Consider the following 15,177-nt stretch of genomic DNA (forward strand, 5'->3'; position numbering starts at 1 on the left):
ATAGGGGTTACAAGTTTGTTATAAATTTCGTCATTTTTAATTTTGGAAACATTGAAGATAAATGTGAAATTTGGTATGAGAGGAGATAGGTAAGAGAGGATTATCTTAAATTACACGGTGAACATAGAGAAAGACTCTTATTTTCATTTAATTGAGTGTAATAAATAAATAAATATTACCTGTGTAACGGGCCGCGCGACAACGACAGCTGGCAGGGCGGGGTGCGCGCTTCCCACCGTGGTGTTTTGTGAGCCGCTGCTAAACACAATCCTCACCTTCTAGCCCATCCAACTCTGGAACAATATTGTTTATTTAATCACTGAAATAACTACCAGATTTGTCGAAAAATGGTCGCATTGATACGAGCTTTTCGGGCTTCAAAGTATTCTTAAATATGCAATCTAAACTAAGATAGATTACCACTGTTAGAAAAAAAATTGTATAGATAACTGTGAGATAACTGTAACTTGTCTGGTAAAGTGTCCTAAAATATGCAACCTGTATAAAGTGCTAAGGGCGTCTAATTTTATCTAAATCCGGACATTTTTCAATTTATAATAAATACCTATCACATTATTACATAGAAAAATAAACAAAGTCGCGGCCACTGTCTATCTGCATCTCTCTGTGTATCTTTAAAACTACGCAACAGTTTTTAATGTAGTTTCAGTATTTCGCAGACTGAGCCGCGGGCGGAAAAATTATTAACCCTTAAAATATGACGTTAAAATAACTCCATTCAAATGTAAATACGTAACCTTTTAATAACAAATCAGTGTCTTTGAATGTTAAAAAGTCACAAAAATGCAAATTAAAAAAAATATTTTCGACAAACCAACTTCAAATTTTCCAAGGAAATGTAATAGGTTTCCTTTGAAGGCAAATATTTTAATCGGATTTAAAACTGCATCTATTAATTTCTTGAAGAACATTTTAAATATTTTGCAGCAAGCGTACTTAGTAAGGGTTATACTAAGAACTGATTTATTCTCAGTTTTTTTAGAAAACTGATGAATAAATGAAATTATTGACTTCTGAGAAACTTTATTTGTGTTATTTGTGTGTACATGTTATTGCTAGAGCAAAAAAAAAATATTCAATAAACATAATATTCTTCTAATATCCAATAAGAATTGAAAATTTAAATAGGTATGTATATAAAAACACGTTCACACACATCGTGAGGAAACCGACATGTCTTTGAATCAAAAGTTCGACAACACGTGATATCTAGCCAACCCGCACTTAGTGAGCGTGGCGAGCGTGGGACTACGGCCTGTATCCTCATAGGAGGCCCGTGTCCCAACAGTGGGAACGTATCTAAGCAGATGATGATGATGATGAAAAACACCTTGAAATGAAATGAATTAAAATTCCTCTAAAGTAATAAACTACAATATAATATTATTATTATGAAGTCGAACTCTTCAGATTATAAAGTTGCTCTGAGACAATGTTAATTAAGTATGTAAATGTCTTCCTTTCTAGAAATGCGCTGAAATTTGCATTGTCACTGAATTATAAATTGCACAACTTTATTAAAAATTGTTCACCTTCTTGAAATATTTTGATGCATTTTTCAAACGAAAAAAAGAGACTCTCATTTCCACTGCAATTTTTGTTGCGTTTGTTACCTTAGAACTTTCGACTTGGTGAACTGATTTGAATGATAATTTTTTTTATTTGGAAGCCTAGTACCTGCCGGTTGGTTGGCCATTTGAAATATATTTATTATTATTATGAGCCATGGCTGTCCCACTGCTGAGCAAAGGCCTCTCTTCCCTCAATCCATTTCTCCCTATTTTGAACAATTTTGCTCCAATCTGCTAAATGGGAATCAAGCTCGTCCCGCCATCTTGTTCTGGGCCTGCCACGCAGCCTTTTGTCCTTGTTGGGGATCCGCAAAGTGGTAATTTTCGCCCAAAACTCCTCCGACATTCGGCAAACATGGCCAGCCCAGTTCCATTTCAGCTCAGCAGCTTTGTGAGCTACATCGATTATCAGTGTTTTTGAGCGCAGTATCTCATTTTGGACGCGATCCGTAAGTTTTACGCCCAAATAGGTAAGGTTTAGTTTATTGTTAAAAATATAATAAACAATTAAACAAAAGGCTAACAATGCCGGCTTTTCATAAAACCTGTATCATGTAAGTTGGTATGAAGAACTATTTCCTAATACAGCAATAAATTATATCTAGTATATAGATGGAATTGTAATTTGTAATCCTATTTGGGTTGCAATTATTACCGGTGATCTCAATCCTCGTACACAATGTAATGCAATTCGAGGCTACTGTATATCACTACATAGTATAAAACAAAGTCGCTTTCTCTGCCCCTATGTCACGTTGTATGCTTAAATCTTTAAAACTACGCAACGGATTTTGATGCAGTTTTTTTTAATAGATAGAGTGATTCAAGAGGAAGGTTTTATTTATTTTATACTTTATTGCACACATATAAGAAAGTACAAATACAGAAAGAACATAAAATAGAGAAAGATATGTTCAAACGGCGGCCTTATCGCTAGCTAGCGATCTCTTCCAAGTTCCAGGCTACCGTATGTACCTATATGCGTAAGGAGAGAATTTGATTGAGGTGAGTGATCAAAAAATAAGGCTTTAAAATATAATTTCTAATAAAGTTTTAGTATATAATTGATTAGGTTTTAAACAAAGCGGGAGAAGCCGCGGGTTTTAAGCTAGTATATAAACCAAATAACGTAAGCGAACTTAGTTGATGTTTGATAGTTTTGTTTATAAATCGAATAAACTTTCATAGGTGAATAATTATAGGTAGGTATACTTGAATACTTTAATTTTTTAAACTGATGAGGATTGCAAACAAAAAACTTATTTTAAACAGACGAACTCGCTAGTGCCCGCGGATTATTTAATGAAAGCAAAATTATAATAAAAAAAGATGAAAAACATAGACATTTGAGAGACCCAATTTATCTTAAACTAGTGATCCGCCCCGGCTTCGCCAGGGGTACATATTTCGCAATAAAAGGTAGCCTATGTCCTTTCTCAGGTATCAAAATATCTACATACCAAATTTCATGCAAATTGGTTCAGTAGTTAAGGCGTGATTCAGTAACAGACAGACAGACAGAGATGTTAGTGAACTTAGCAGATCATTTTTAGCACATCAAAAAAAAAAATGTGAGTTCTTATCGCGTGCAGTTGAGTTCTACAGTTCCTGATACTTTAACGACATTTGAAAAAATGATCTGCCAACTTCCCGTAGCAGATCATTTTTAGCAGATCAAAAAAAAATGTGAGTTCTTATCGCGTGCAGTTGAGTTCTACAGTTCCTGATACTTTTTAGAAATAGTTCTGGCGTTTTTACCTACGGTGTGATGCTACGGTGTGATGCTACGGCATGATGCTACGGCATGATGCTACGGCGTGATGCTACGGCATGATGCTACGGCATGATGCTACGGCGTGATGCTAGCGTAATGCTACGACGTGATGCTACGACGTGATGCTACAGCGTGATGCTACGCTGTGATGCTACGACGTGATGCTACGGCGTAAAGCTACGGCATGTGTTACGGCGTGATGCTACGGCGTGATGCTACGGTGTGATGCTACGGTGTGATGCTACGGTGTGATGCTACGGCATGATGCTACGGCATGATGCTACGGCGTGATGCTACGGCATGATGCTACGGCATGATGCTACGGCATGATGCTACGGCATGATGCTACGGCGTGATGCTAGCGTAATGCTACGGCGCGATGCTACGGCATGATGCTACGGCATGATGCTACGGCATGAAGCTACGGCATGATACTACGGCGTGATGCTACGGCGTGATGCTACGGCATGGTGCTACGGCATGGTGCTACGGCGTGATAAAATATGACATAAATAAATTTTCTAGTGTTTCATTTTACGCGAGTATTTCTAAAAAGTATCAGGAACTGTAGAACTCAACTGCACGCGATAAGAACTCACATTTTTTTTTTGATCTGCTAAAAATGATCTGCTACGGGAAGTTGGCAGATTATTTTTTTAAATGTCGTTTTTTAAGGTAAAAACGCCAGAACTATTTCTAAAAAGTATCAGGAACTGTAGAACTCAACTGCACGCGATAAGAACTCACATTTTTTTTGATCTGCTAAAAATTATCTACTACGGGAAGTTGGCAGATCATTTTTTCAAATGTCGTTTTTTAAGGTAAAAACGCCAGAACTATTTTTAAAAAGTATCAGGAACTGTAGAACTCAACTGCACGCGATAAGAACTCACATTTTTTTTTTGATCTGCTAAAAATGATCTGCTAAGTTCACTAACATCAGACAGAGTTACTTTCGCATTTATAATATTAGTATGGATAATGTTCCGTACATACAAAATTTATATTCCGTAAATGCAACGAACAGAATTACGTTCCAAGGATACATGCATGTTGCTATTCCAAAGACATTCCCAAATTTCAGTACGAAAACTAGTTTCCTAAATACTGTTTGTTGACTTAAGGAAATTGGTGAAGATTTATGTCCCTATTTTCTTTAGATATAGTATAATAGTATTCGAATAGAACTGGAAATTTTAACGGTCTATACTCTAAAGGCTATTTGTAACTCTTTAAAAGCAACTTTTCGATATTGACTGTCTGGATATGGAAGGTAAATAATATAGGGAAATAGAATTTAAAGGTATGCTTTCTTCAATTTAATTATTCTTCTTTTGAAATTCTTTAAATTAAAAACTACAAACCCGCTTTCAATAATTTTTTAACCCAGTTAAGAATTCTATAACATTTTTTATCCAGGATTAACATAGGCGTAACCGGGGGCCATAAGGCTAGTTCAGAAAAAAAATTCAGTACACAAAGATTTTAAGATGTTTTTATTCTTTAAAACATGTAATATGAGTGCAATGCAGCGACAGCAAAGCAAATTGGATGCCTTTTTAGTTTTTATTCGAGTTCAGTCTGTTATGAAAATACTAAAGATATTTTCACAAGCTCATAGGATTAATATAACGGCTACGAAACATCTAAAGAATGGATTTAAAAATGACTAGTAAAATTTACGGTCATACGCGCCTTTTTTCACGTTCTTTTTTAGATTTATAAAATACAAGCTTTATGCATGGAACATATATAATAATTAACAATAACAAAATGTGAGCTTTGTTAGTTTAATTAGCCGGGTCCACACAGAGCAAGCAGCCTTGCGAAGCAAGTGCTGCGCGAAGCAGCTAGTTCAACAATGGCCCTTGATCTTGCCATTTGAGAGAGCTACTTTGCGTAGCAATTGCTTCGCGAGGCTGCTCGCTTTGTGGGGACCTGACTTATAATAATTTTTATTAATTATAATTAGCGATAGAAACTAACAGAAGCTTTTGTATCATTACGTATCATTAAATATAATAATAATAAATAATAATTTATTTATTAATTCAAGCATCAGGACTCATTTTGTTAGTAACAATTGATAACTTAAAAATTAAAAATTATATATTATAATTATATATACCCCACTAATATATAATCTAGCTGCTCCCCGCGGTTTCACCCCCGTGGCTCCGCTCCTATTGGTCGTAGCGTGATGATATATTATAGCCTATAACCTTTCTCGATAAATGAGCTTTCTAACACCGAAAGAATTTTTTAAATCAGACCCGTAGTTCCCGAAATTAGCGCGTTCAAACAAACAAACAAACAAACTCTTCAGCTTTATAATATTAGTACAGATACGAAAGTTTGTGAGTATGTTTGTTACTCTTTCACGCAAAAAATGTATTTCATGAGGCAAACATAGATGGTATCTTGGATTGGACACATAGGGTAGTTTGTATCCCGGAAATCTCACAAGAACAGGAAATATGCGGTTTCATCTTTGAAAACGCGGGCGAAGCCGCAGGCTCGAGCTAGTTTTGTTATAGTCTACCTTGTTTGCCGCGTGTACGGAGATAAAGTATCTTATCCTGTTGTATGAGTTCATTAGAGAGGAAATAAAAGTTTATCCTGACTCCACAAAGTGAAAGAAAGTAATAAACTATATTTTCCACAAAACTAACTGGCTTGATTGAACACGACTAGCAAAAATAAAGTCTATGCCCATTAGCAATTACGTGGATTTTTCCAGGTGAAATCCATACATATATTATACTTATTATTATTATGAATACGAAAGTAACTCTGTCTGTCTGTCTGTTACTCAATCACGCCTTAACTACTGAACCAATTTGCATGAAATTTGGTATAGAGATATTTTGATACCCGAGAAATGATATAGGCTTCTTTTTACCCCGGGACATAGGATAGGTTTTATCCCGGAAATCCCACGGGAACGGGAACTATGCGGGTTTTTCTTTTACTGCGCGGGCGAAGCCGCGGGTGGAAATCTAGTATTTCACAATCGGTTCAATATCTATGTACTATCTTTACAAGACAAAATTACAAATGTATTTTATCAAAATCCATCAATTTGATCGTCAAATAAGCGAGCGAACGTCACATTTAAGATATTAATAGAATTTCCACACTCGAACTAAATCTACAAGCAAACAAACATACTAGACAAATATGAGAGTACACACATACAGAGAATACTGCATGAATTCCAATTCCCTTGTCGATTGAAAACGAATCAATCAGAATCTGTTTAATTCATCGCAACGATACTTCAGAGAGATTTATGGCTAAACGTATTGACTATACAGTAAATTTGCGTCAGAGCCTGTAAACTACACTTTGCCTTAATAAAGGTATGGACTTTGTAATGAAATCCTGATGGCATTACTTTTATTTTTACGGACTTCTCGTCTATATAGCTTATGATATGGACCTTAATTAAAATATAATTGAAATAATAATCTATACTTTAATATTATAACTAGCGACCCGCCCCGGCTTCGCACGGGTGCAATGCTGATAAATACACTACAGAAAAATTGTGAACGTTGTATAGGTATAAAAATATAGCGGCCCGCTCCGGCATCACACGGGTATAAAATACATAGCCGGGCGGCCGCAAACGCTACGTCCCGCAATTTTTAAATCTGTTATATCTTCGAAAATATTCACTTAAATCATACGGTGTATATAGATCTATATTAAATGAACAATGTATCCATGGTATTTAATTGGCTAAGGATTAATGCTGTATTGGTTAAAATCGCTTCGAAAATTAGCCATTATTTGTCGTAAAAAAAAATGACAAAAAAAAGTTATTGTGGGTTATCCATAAGAGATAGACATATACCATCGCGGACTTTTCTGTAGACCTTTTCAATGTGTATAATACTTAGTACATTATTTTGATAAAACTCGTACGGTTCAGCCTGCGTTTGCAATGTAAGCGGAATAAATGTAATTTTTTACGACATCACATTAGAAACCTCAAAAATAACAGTACTTCTCCACTACTTAATGGATCTTATTATACATATAAACCTTCCTCTTGAATCACTCTATCTATTAAAAAAAACCGCATCAAAATCCGTTGCGTAGTTTCAAAGATTTAAGCGTACAAAGGGACATAGGGACATAGGGACAGGGAAAGCGACTTTGTTTTATACTATGTAGTGAAGCTGGAGAGTTTGTTTGTTTGTCTGAACGCGCTAATCTCAGGAACTGGTCCAATTTGAAAAATTCTTATACGGTGTTAGATAGCCCATTCATCAAGGAAGGCTATATAATATCATCACGCTAAGACCAACAGGAGCGGAGCCACGCGGGTGAAACCGCGGAGCGCAGCTAGTCACTACATAGTATAAAACAAAGTCGATTTCCCTGTCCCTATGTCCCTATGTCCCTTTGTACGCTTAAATCTTTGAAACTACGCAACGGATTTTGATGCGGTTTTTTTTAATAGATAGAGTGATTCAAGAGGAAGGTTTATATGTATAACTAGATTTCCGCCCGCGGCTTCGCCCGCGTTTGCAAAGGAAAACCCGCATAGTTCCCGTTCCCGTGGGATTTCCGGGATAAAAACTATCCTATGTGTTAATCCAAGTTACCCTCTATATGTGTGCTAAATTTCATTGTAATCGGTTCAGTAGTTTTTACGTGAAAGAGTAACAAACATCCATACATCCATACATCCATACATCCATACATCCATACATCCATACATCCTTACAAACTTTCGCCTTTATAATATGTATTAGATAACATCCATTAAATAGTGGAGAAGTACTGTTATTTTTGAGGTTTCTAATGTGATATCGTAAAAAATTACATTGTTTCCGCTTATATTGCAAACGCAGGCTGAACCCTACGAGTTTTATCAAAATAATGTACTAAGTATTATATACATTGAAAAGGTCTACAGAAAAGTCCGCGATGGTATATGTCTATCTCTTATATGGATAACCCACAATAACATTTTTTTGTCATTTACTTTTTACGACAAATAATAGCTAATTTTCGAAGCGATTTTCACCAATACAGCATTAATCCTTAACCAATTAAATACCTTGAATACATTGTTCATTTAATATAGATCTATATGGAACTTTACACCGTATGATTTAAGTGAATATTTTCGAAGATATTACAGATTTAAAAATTGCGGGATGTAGCGTTTGCGGCGGTACCGGCCGCCCGGGCCGCTATGTTTTTATATACAACGTTCACAGTTTTTCTGTAGTGTATTTAGTATCAGCATTGCACCCGTGCGAAGCCGGGGCGGGTCGCTAGTTTATTATAAAATAATTTTTATTTGTTCGTGTAAATCTTATGCTGAGGCCTTTGCTTGTATTTCGCGTGATTCGCTGTAGCGTGTCTCGATTTTTTCTTCACATTAAAAGGGAGTGGTTGAAGTTTCATCTAGTCGAATTCTAGTATTTGAAGAATCAGAATTGATGGTATTTTTGACACTATACCATAGTTTGATGTTAATAATTAACGACATTTATGAATATTTTGATATAACAAGAGATACCAAGTATAACTTAATAACTATAGAGCATTTAGAGAGCATTCCGAATCCTATTGAAACTATTTTAAAAGTCTTAAACCTACAATAATTAAATAGTAAATTTGTATTGTGCTGAATTGTCTATATCTAAGTCTATATCCAAGTAGAAGTGGTTATTAATTGGCGTGGGCAGCCACGCTATTTAGAGTGGCACTTTAGACAATGAAGATTTTAATGCTTCGAGGTTTGTATTGAATGCACTAAAATTTTTGTGGAATTAAATAAAGGTCGTGTTATGAGAGTTTAATTTCAAGCATATTGTGTTTGTGCAGTGATTCTGACTCGAAGAGGTAACTTCTCCTTCTAGTGGGAAAAAATGTAGCTATCTAATAGAATGTTTTTCAGTATGTTCAACGTAAATGTAGTCAGGATGTTGGATAGATTGCATCGTCTTTAGATATTCAAAATCACCAGTAGCTTGTCTGCATAAAGGAATAATTTTTTTGGTAGTTACTTTTTAGATCTATAATTTGATATAACCATTATGACCTCATGATAAGAATAGACATTAACATTTTTATATCCGTGTGGATAACGTAGAATCTGATAAAATCAAAGGACTATAGAAATCGTCTATGAGGATTGAATATTTTATTTTACATACGATTCTAACAATATATTGTTAGAATCGTATGTAAAATAATATAACTACTGTACAGTCGTCATACTTCTACTTCTATCAACAATACAAATGCGCTCATGCTTGTATAATAATACTTTAAATATAAATGCGCATATATCCTGCTCAAGTGGCTAAACCTTCTTGAGACCGTCATATCTGAAGTTTCCTATTCTCTGATCGCATTTACAAAATATGTATGTACGGGAAATTCCTACCACACTTTCGCATTTATAATATAAAAATAAATTAAGTATCCTATAATAATGTTTCTAAGAATGTCGTGGAAATAAAAATCACTCTGTTGAACAACACCAGGACAATAGAAACAAACAATTGCAGTGAACACTACGTACAAAACAGTTTTAAATCAACAAACAATATATTTATAGACCTTTATACGGTACAATTTCTTGTTACGCAACGCGTAGGAGATTTCCCACTCCGGTTTGTAAACAGAGAAAATTATTAAGCTTTAAATTATTAAGAAAATTATGACCTTCAAAGTATGAAATTGTGTTTATTTTAAGTGTTACCAACTACTTAGGACTTTCTTATGATATGTAGTAGATTCATGAAATTATTCATAGTAAAGATAGTAACGGTCATTTTTACTAAACTAATATTATCAATGAACTAAAGCGTTCTTCGATTTGGTTTGTTTTAATAAATGCACTTAGGTAGGTAATAGGGAATTGATAATTGGATTCGTCCTAACAATTATATTATTGCATTGAATAAATTACAATATTATTTCTTTATGTAATTTTAATACTGGCTTTTTTATAAATTGAATGAATGTACAAAAGCTTTCGACAATGTTCATTATTTAAAACTAGTACCTATAACGAACACAGCATATAATAATCCTTTGAAAGCATTTTTAATCATCATATTAATAATGATATTAAGCATCAAATTTATTAAAATGTGCTTAAATTTATTAAAATGTGTTTATAAAAGCTTATTTTTTATTTCATTAAATCTCATCTACGAGTTCTGTTTGTTTAAATTTCAATGATGTTTTATATACTTTTCACATAAAACGTTAAAACGAATATATTTAAGTACTTATAGCCACTGCAGTAATGATCAACAGTAAATTCTACGGAACATAAACTTTCATTAATATATTGTGACGAAACATAAGCCCACTAAAATACGTAAAAAAATATATATAAATTCTCAAATGTGCATGCATGCATGTAATCTGTATATGGATAGGCCCTAGCGTATTTTTATTTACACACTTTAGCTGATTTGATGTGATAATTTTTTATTTACGAAAGGTAAAGACTACACGTATAAATATTGTGAATCCCGGAAGGATTTATTTAAATATAATTCCTCTTCACATTTTGTGTTTTAATAAGTAACATAATCCGAAACCGCAAGGCTAAAATTGTTCCGGCTTGCGTAGACTTTTTGCTCCTATGTGAAACCGGGTGGATCATAAATATAAAGCCCCTTTGCTAAAATATCCTCTGAAGTTAAGCCATAATTTTCAACTGACCTTTTAGTTGCCTAACCTGAAACTTGAGTTGACCGCCAAATCCTAAAAATGTAAAAAAATGAACAAAAACACTTTAAATTATATAAAACTAACTTCGCCAGCGTATTCAAAGGAAAACCCGAATAGTTCCCGTTACCGTGGGATTTCCGAGATAAAACCTATGTGTTAATCCAAGTTACCCTCTATAATTATGTGTGCTAAATTTCATTGTAATCGGTTCAGTAGTTTTTACGTGAAAGAGTAACAAACATCCATACAAACTTTCGCCTTTATAATAGTATTAAGATTAACATGGTAACGACTTTATTGTCTTCAATGTTTATGAAATCAAACTCTTGATAATGATTTTCCATTACAAATAGTCGATGGAACCGAATCACAGTAGTATCAGGATATTGATGTTTACCATCTGAACACAAACTGTTACTATAGTATCAATGATGAATCGGAACAAAGACAAAGCCATGAGTAGTTCCTACATTTCTACGAAACACACTCAAACATTAACTCAATAAGACTTCTTCTAGATGTATTTTTTGAATCCTCATAACATATTATTTTTACTATCCCAAACTTATATATTAGATTTGTTTTTGAATTCAAACTAAAACATTTATTATATGAACAAGACTTCGTTAAAAGAAATATACCGGCTGAATTGATAACCTCATCCCTTTTTTTGAAGTCAGTTAAAAAATAAAAATTACCACAGTTTCTTCTGGAGTAATTTTGTCCTTCGTAATTTTGATTCATTTATAACGCCTACAGTTTATAATAATACCTATTATAAGGCATTTCTAAATCTTGACTGATGTTTGATTACTGTAGTGTTGATACATAGAAACGGATATTCAAGACTGATTTATACAAGAATAAAGCCTGAAATAGGCTAGAGGCAATCTATCTACATATAACACATTTGATGGATTAACAGTAATACATCTTGTATCAAACGCATACTTTATTATGTACAATATTAACATGAATATTGAAAACGTCTGTCAGTATATAAAGGACTTAGTCCCATTTGAATATCTTCAACAAATTATTTTTATTCATGTAAAAAATCTAATGTAATGAAGTAATCAAGATGTAGTAGTAGTGGCGTAAGAATTCTAACAAATACCCGCGGCCCCATCATTAAAGCGGCTCGACGGAACACAGTGGGGTTTTAGTCGGTAAGAATCCGACATAACCCACGGCTCTTCCCCGGGGGCTGTGGGTATCTTTGGAAGATTTCCCCACTATAAAAAAAAAGTGGCGTTTATATTATAGTGTAAAATACACGATTCACGTGTCATTAAAATATATTTGTTTAATTTCTTTTATAAATTGTATACTGACTTGTTAAAAATATTAAAAAGTACAAAACTAATTGTTTAAAATACTTGGCCTATACAAAAGGAAGGTCTCATTTCAACCTTACTTCGTTGTTAAAAAACATTTGTATGTTAAGTGGTTCTGTTTAGGTTACGATTTTATGTTTTTAGTTACGATTTATATTGCATAGGTACTCAATTAACTCTAATAATTACAAATATGAATTTGATCTATTTGCTGATTCCATTTTCATGTGTTTGATATTAAGCGAGTATTTATTCACATAATATTACGTATATTTTAACAGATTTAAATCGCGTTTAAACCCCTTTTAAACATGAATTACTTACCAGTGCGTCCAGTGTGGCTGCCCCTTATAATACAAGCAGTAACGTCTTGGCTGGAAGGTGGCGGAGTCGCCTGCTTGCCCTCGGACTTCTCAGGGAAACACCACCTGGAAAACTATCGTAATTAGATCGTTATCGTTATTTAGATTACGTGCAAAAGTTCGTTTTTATAGTAATTATTTTGTCTGCGAGAATTTCAGTACTGTTTTTGTTATAAAAAAAAATGGGGGCTCACTGAAAATCGGTGCTGTGACGTTTTTTTTTACGTCACAGATGTTCACCGAATGATTTCCCCTTTTAATGGCATCATGCTTCACAGACTACACACTTCAATGTGTATTTTTAAGTATTGTAGTAAGTAAGTATTGTAGCATATAAGTATTGTATAAATTGTTTTTCATTATGTACGTGTGAGGCTATGTGTCATTAAATAAACGTTTTTTTCTTTCTTTCTTTCTTTCTTATAATGTTTGTTCTTTACGAACTGACTTTCCAGACACAATTATAATCATTTTAGAAACCAGAAAAGGCGGATATGATATTTTCCTTAGGAATAAGAAACGCTATTGTGTTTTTAAAATCTGATAAGATGCAACTTTTTACACAGTGAATAAGTATGACGATTATAATCATTGGGACACGATATTTCGTACCACGCTAGTTCCTATTATTATTATTATGTAATCTAACATTTATAAGTTGAAATTGAACTTTGTAAATATTGATTAACCATTAACAAAAAAATGTTTGATCAGAAATCTATAGCTTTACACAGTCACTTTTAAATAGTCGTACATTCATCATTCTGTATCAGCTAATTATGCATACAACTCATGATCCTAAAAAAATAGAAATTCAAACAGTATTCAAACTAGTTAAGCAAGCAAAGTTACCTGAGCAGCTTACAAGTCTTGAAGAGGCTGATGAAGGCCTGTCGGAACTTGCGGTTCATGAAGCAGTAGGTGATGGGATTGCAACAGGAGGAGCAGTAGGCCAGAAGTTGTAAGGAGACAATGCCCTTCGAGCCGACGTACTTGTATAGCTCGTCGGGGTAGAAGAGATAGATCTGGAAAAAGGGCTTATATTAAAACTTATAGATAGACGATATCCTTTTATGGAGTAGTAGTATATAATGTTGTTATGTAGTATTATTGAATAATATAGTTTTGAGGTGATTTCGGGTGAATGTGAACGCCTTGAAAAGAGAAAAGATTAAACATTTTCAGTTTATTTTCTCTAACAAAACTAATACGGCAGATACTTGTTGTTTGCGATAAAGACTATTTTTATCATGTAGCTTCTATAAAGACAGAGATTTAAACTGCTAACTCTTTATTCGATAAAGAATACAAAATACGAGGTCAGTTATTTTTTAATAAAAAGGTATTGGAATACTATGTAGACCAGATATTTTCCAATATAAGCAAAAAGGTTTGTTTTGTATGGAAACAAAAGCTGAAAATATATTTTTATTGTATCCGTAATGGTAGTGATAGTGGTAGAAGTTAATACTTTCAATACCATTGTGTTTTTATAACAATTTTATTATAATCCGACCTGTTGAAACAACAACTTCTGAACTAATCAAATGATCAATTCTGTACGTGTCAAATTGACTACGTATTATCTACATATAGTTATCAGCTTTCCGACAGAACTGTGGCCAAAAGATACTTATAGTCTCGCCTATGATGTAATGGTCATAGAAGTTTGTCAGAGCAACTTTTAACGATATGACTTGACCAGAACTTGTTAACTTTTGGCTTATATTTGGGGCTTGTAACATATTACAGGCTTCTTGCTTAGTATTCGAAAGTTGTGTAACTATGAGTTGTTGTCTAATATATTACCCGTCAGTTGCAAAATTGGTCAAGTGGTCTTTGAAGGTTTTCTATGACAAAGAGCTGTAACATTGATCTTTCTCTGGTCTTTATTATGTAAGTATAAAATATTTCTTATTTATTAATAGTGTTTTGTCAATCTACACTTACTTTAAATTTCAAACCAGAAGGCGACGCATATTTAAAATCAGCTTTTATTTCAGATAAATGAATACCCATTTCATAATACGAAGAACAATACCTACATATTCGTTTCAAGTTTCCTTTATTCATATTTTGTAAGTGATCAGACCTACATTGTCTTTCTTTACATTGTAATATTATTTGTAAAGTAAACTACTTCAACATGTATTTCTTACTTCGAATGGTTCATAATGTGGATTGATTTACTTATTATGTTTCTCATTATAAAGACTTCTTATAAAATATTAATATTGAAATAATTAAGTTAACAATTTCCTTACATTCATAACTTGTATCTTTCTATACAAAATGTTTGTTGATACATAAGAAACAAAAATCATAGCAGTACATATAAAAATAATTTCTAAGTAATGTTAAAAATGCAGAATTTACAAGATTACCTACTTTAA

The 15,177-nt window shown here is 33.5% G+C and overlaps 1 protein-coding gene across 1 annotated transcript in view; it reads right to left on the reverse strand.

The window, feature by feature from the left end:
• The window catches only part of LOC149902564 (cholecystokinin receptor-like), a 78,463-nt gene that overhangs the window by 8,426 nt on the left and 54,860 nt on the right, over window positions 1-15,177 (reverse strand). Inside the window, exons 8-10 of the mRNA XM_090110501.1 lie at window positions 13,637-13,809; window positions 12,747-12,850; window positions 180-293 (exon numbers count right to left, since the gene is read on the reverse strand). Coding sequence (XP_089966627.1) covers window positions 259-293; window positions 12,747-12,850; window positions 13,637-13,809 — 312 coding nt within the window. The 3' untranslated portion in view covers window positions 180-258. The remainder of the gene's footprint in view (window positions 1-179; window positions 294-12,746; window positions 12,851-13,636; window positions 13,810-15,177) is intronic.

Source organism: Colias eurytheme, chromosome 15 (genome assembly GCF_061535395.1).
Source record: "Colias eurytheme isolate Ceu_HAF_F1 chromosome 15, ilColEury1 Martin Lab GWU primary, whole genome shotgun sequence".
Taxonomy (NCBI): Eukaryota; Metazoa; Arthropoda; class Insecta; order Lepidoptera; family Pieridae; genus Colias; species Colias eurytheme.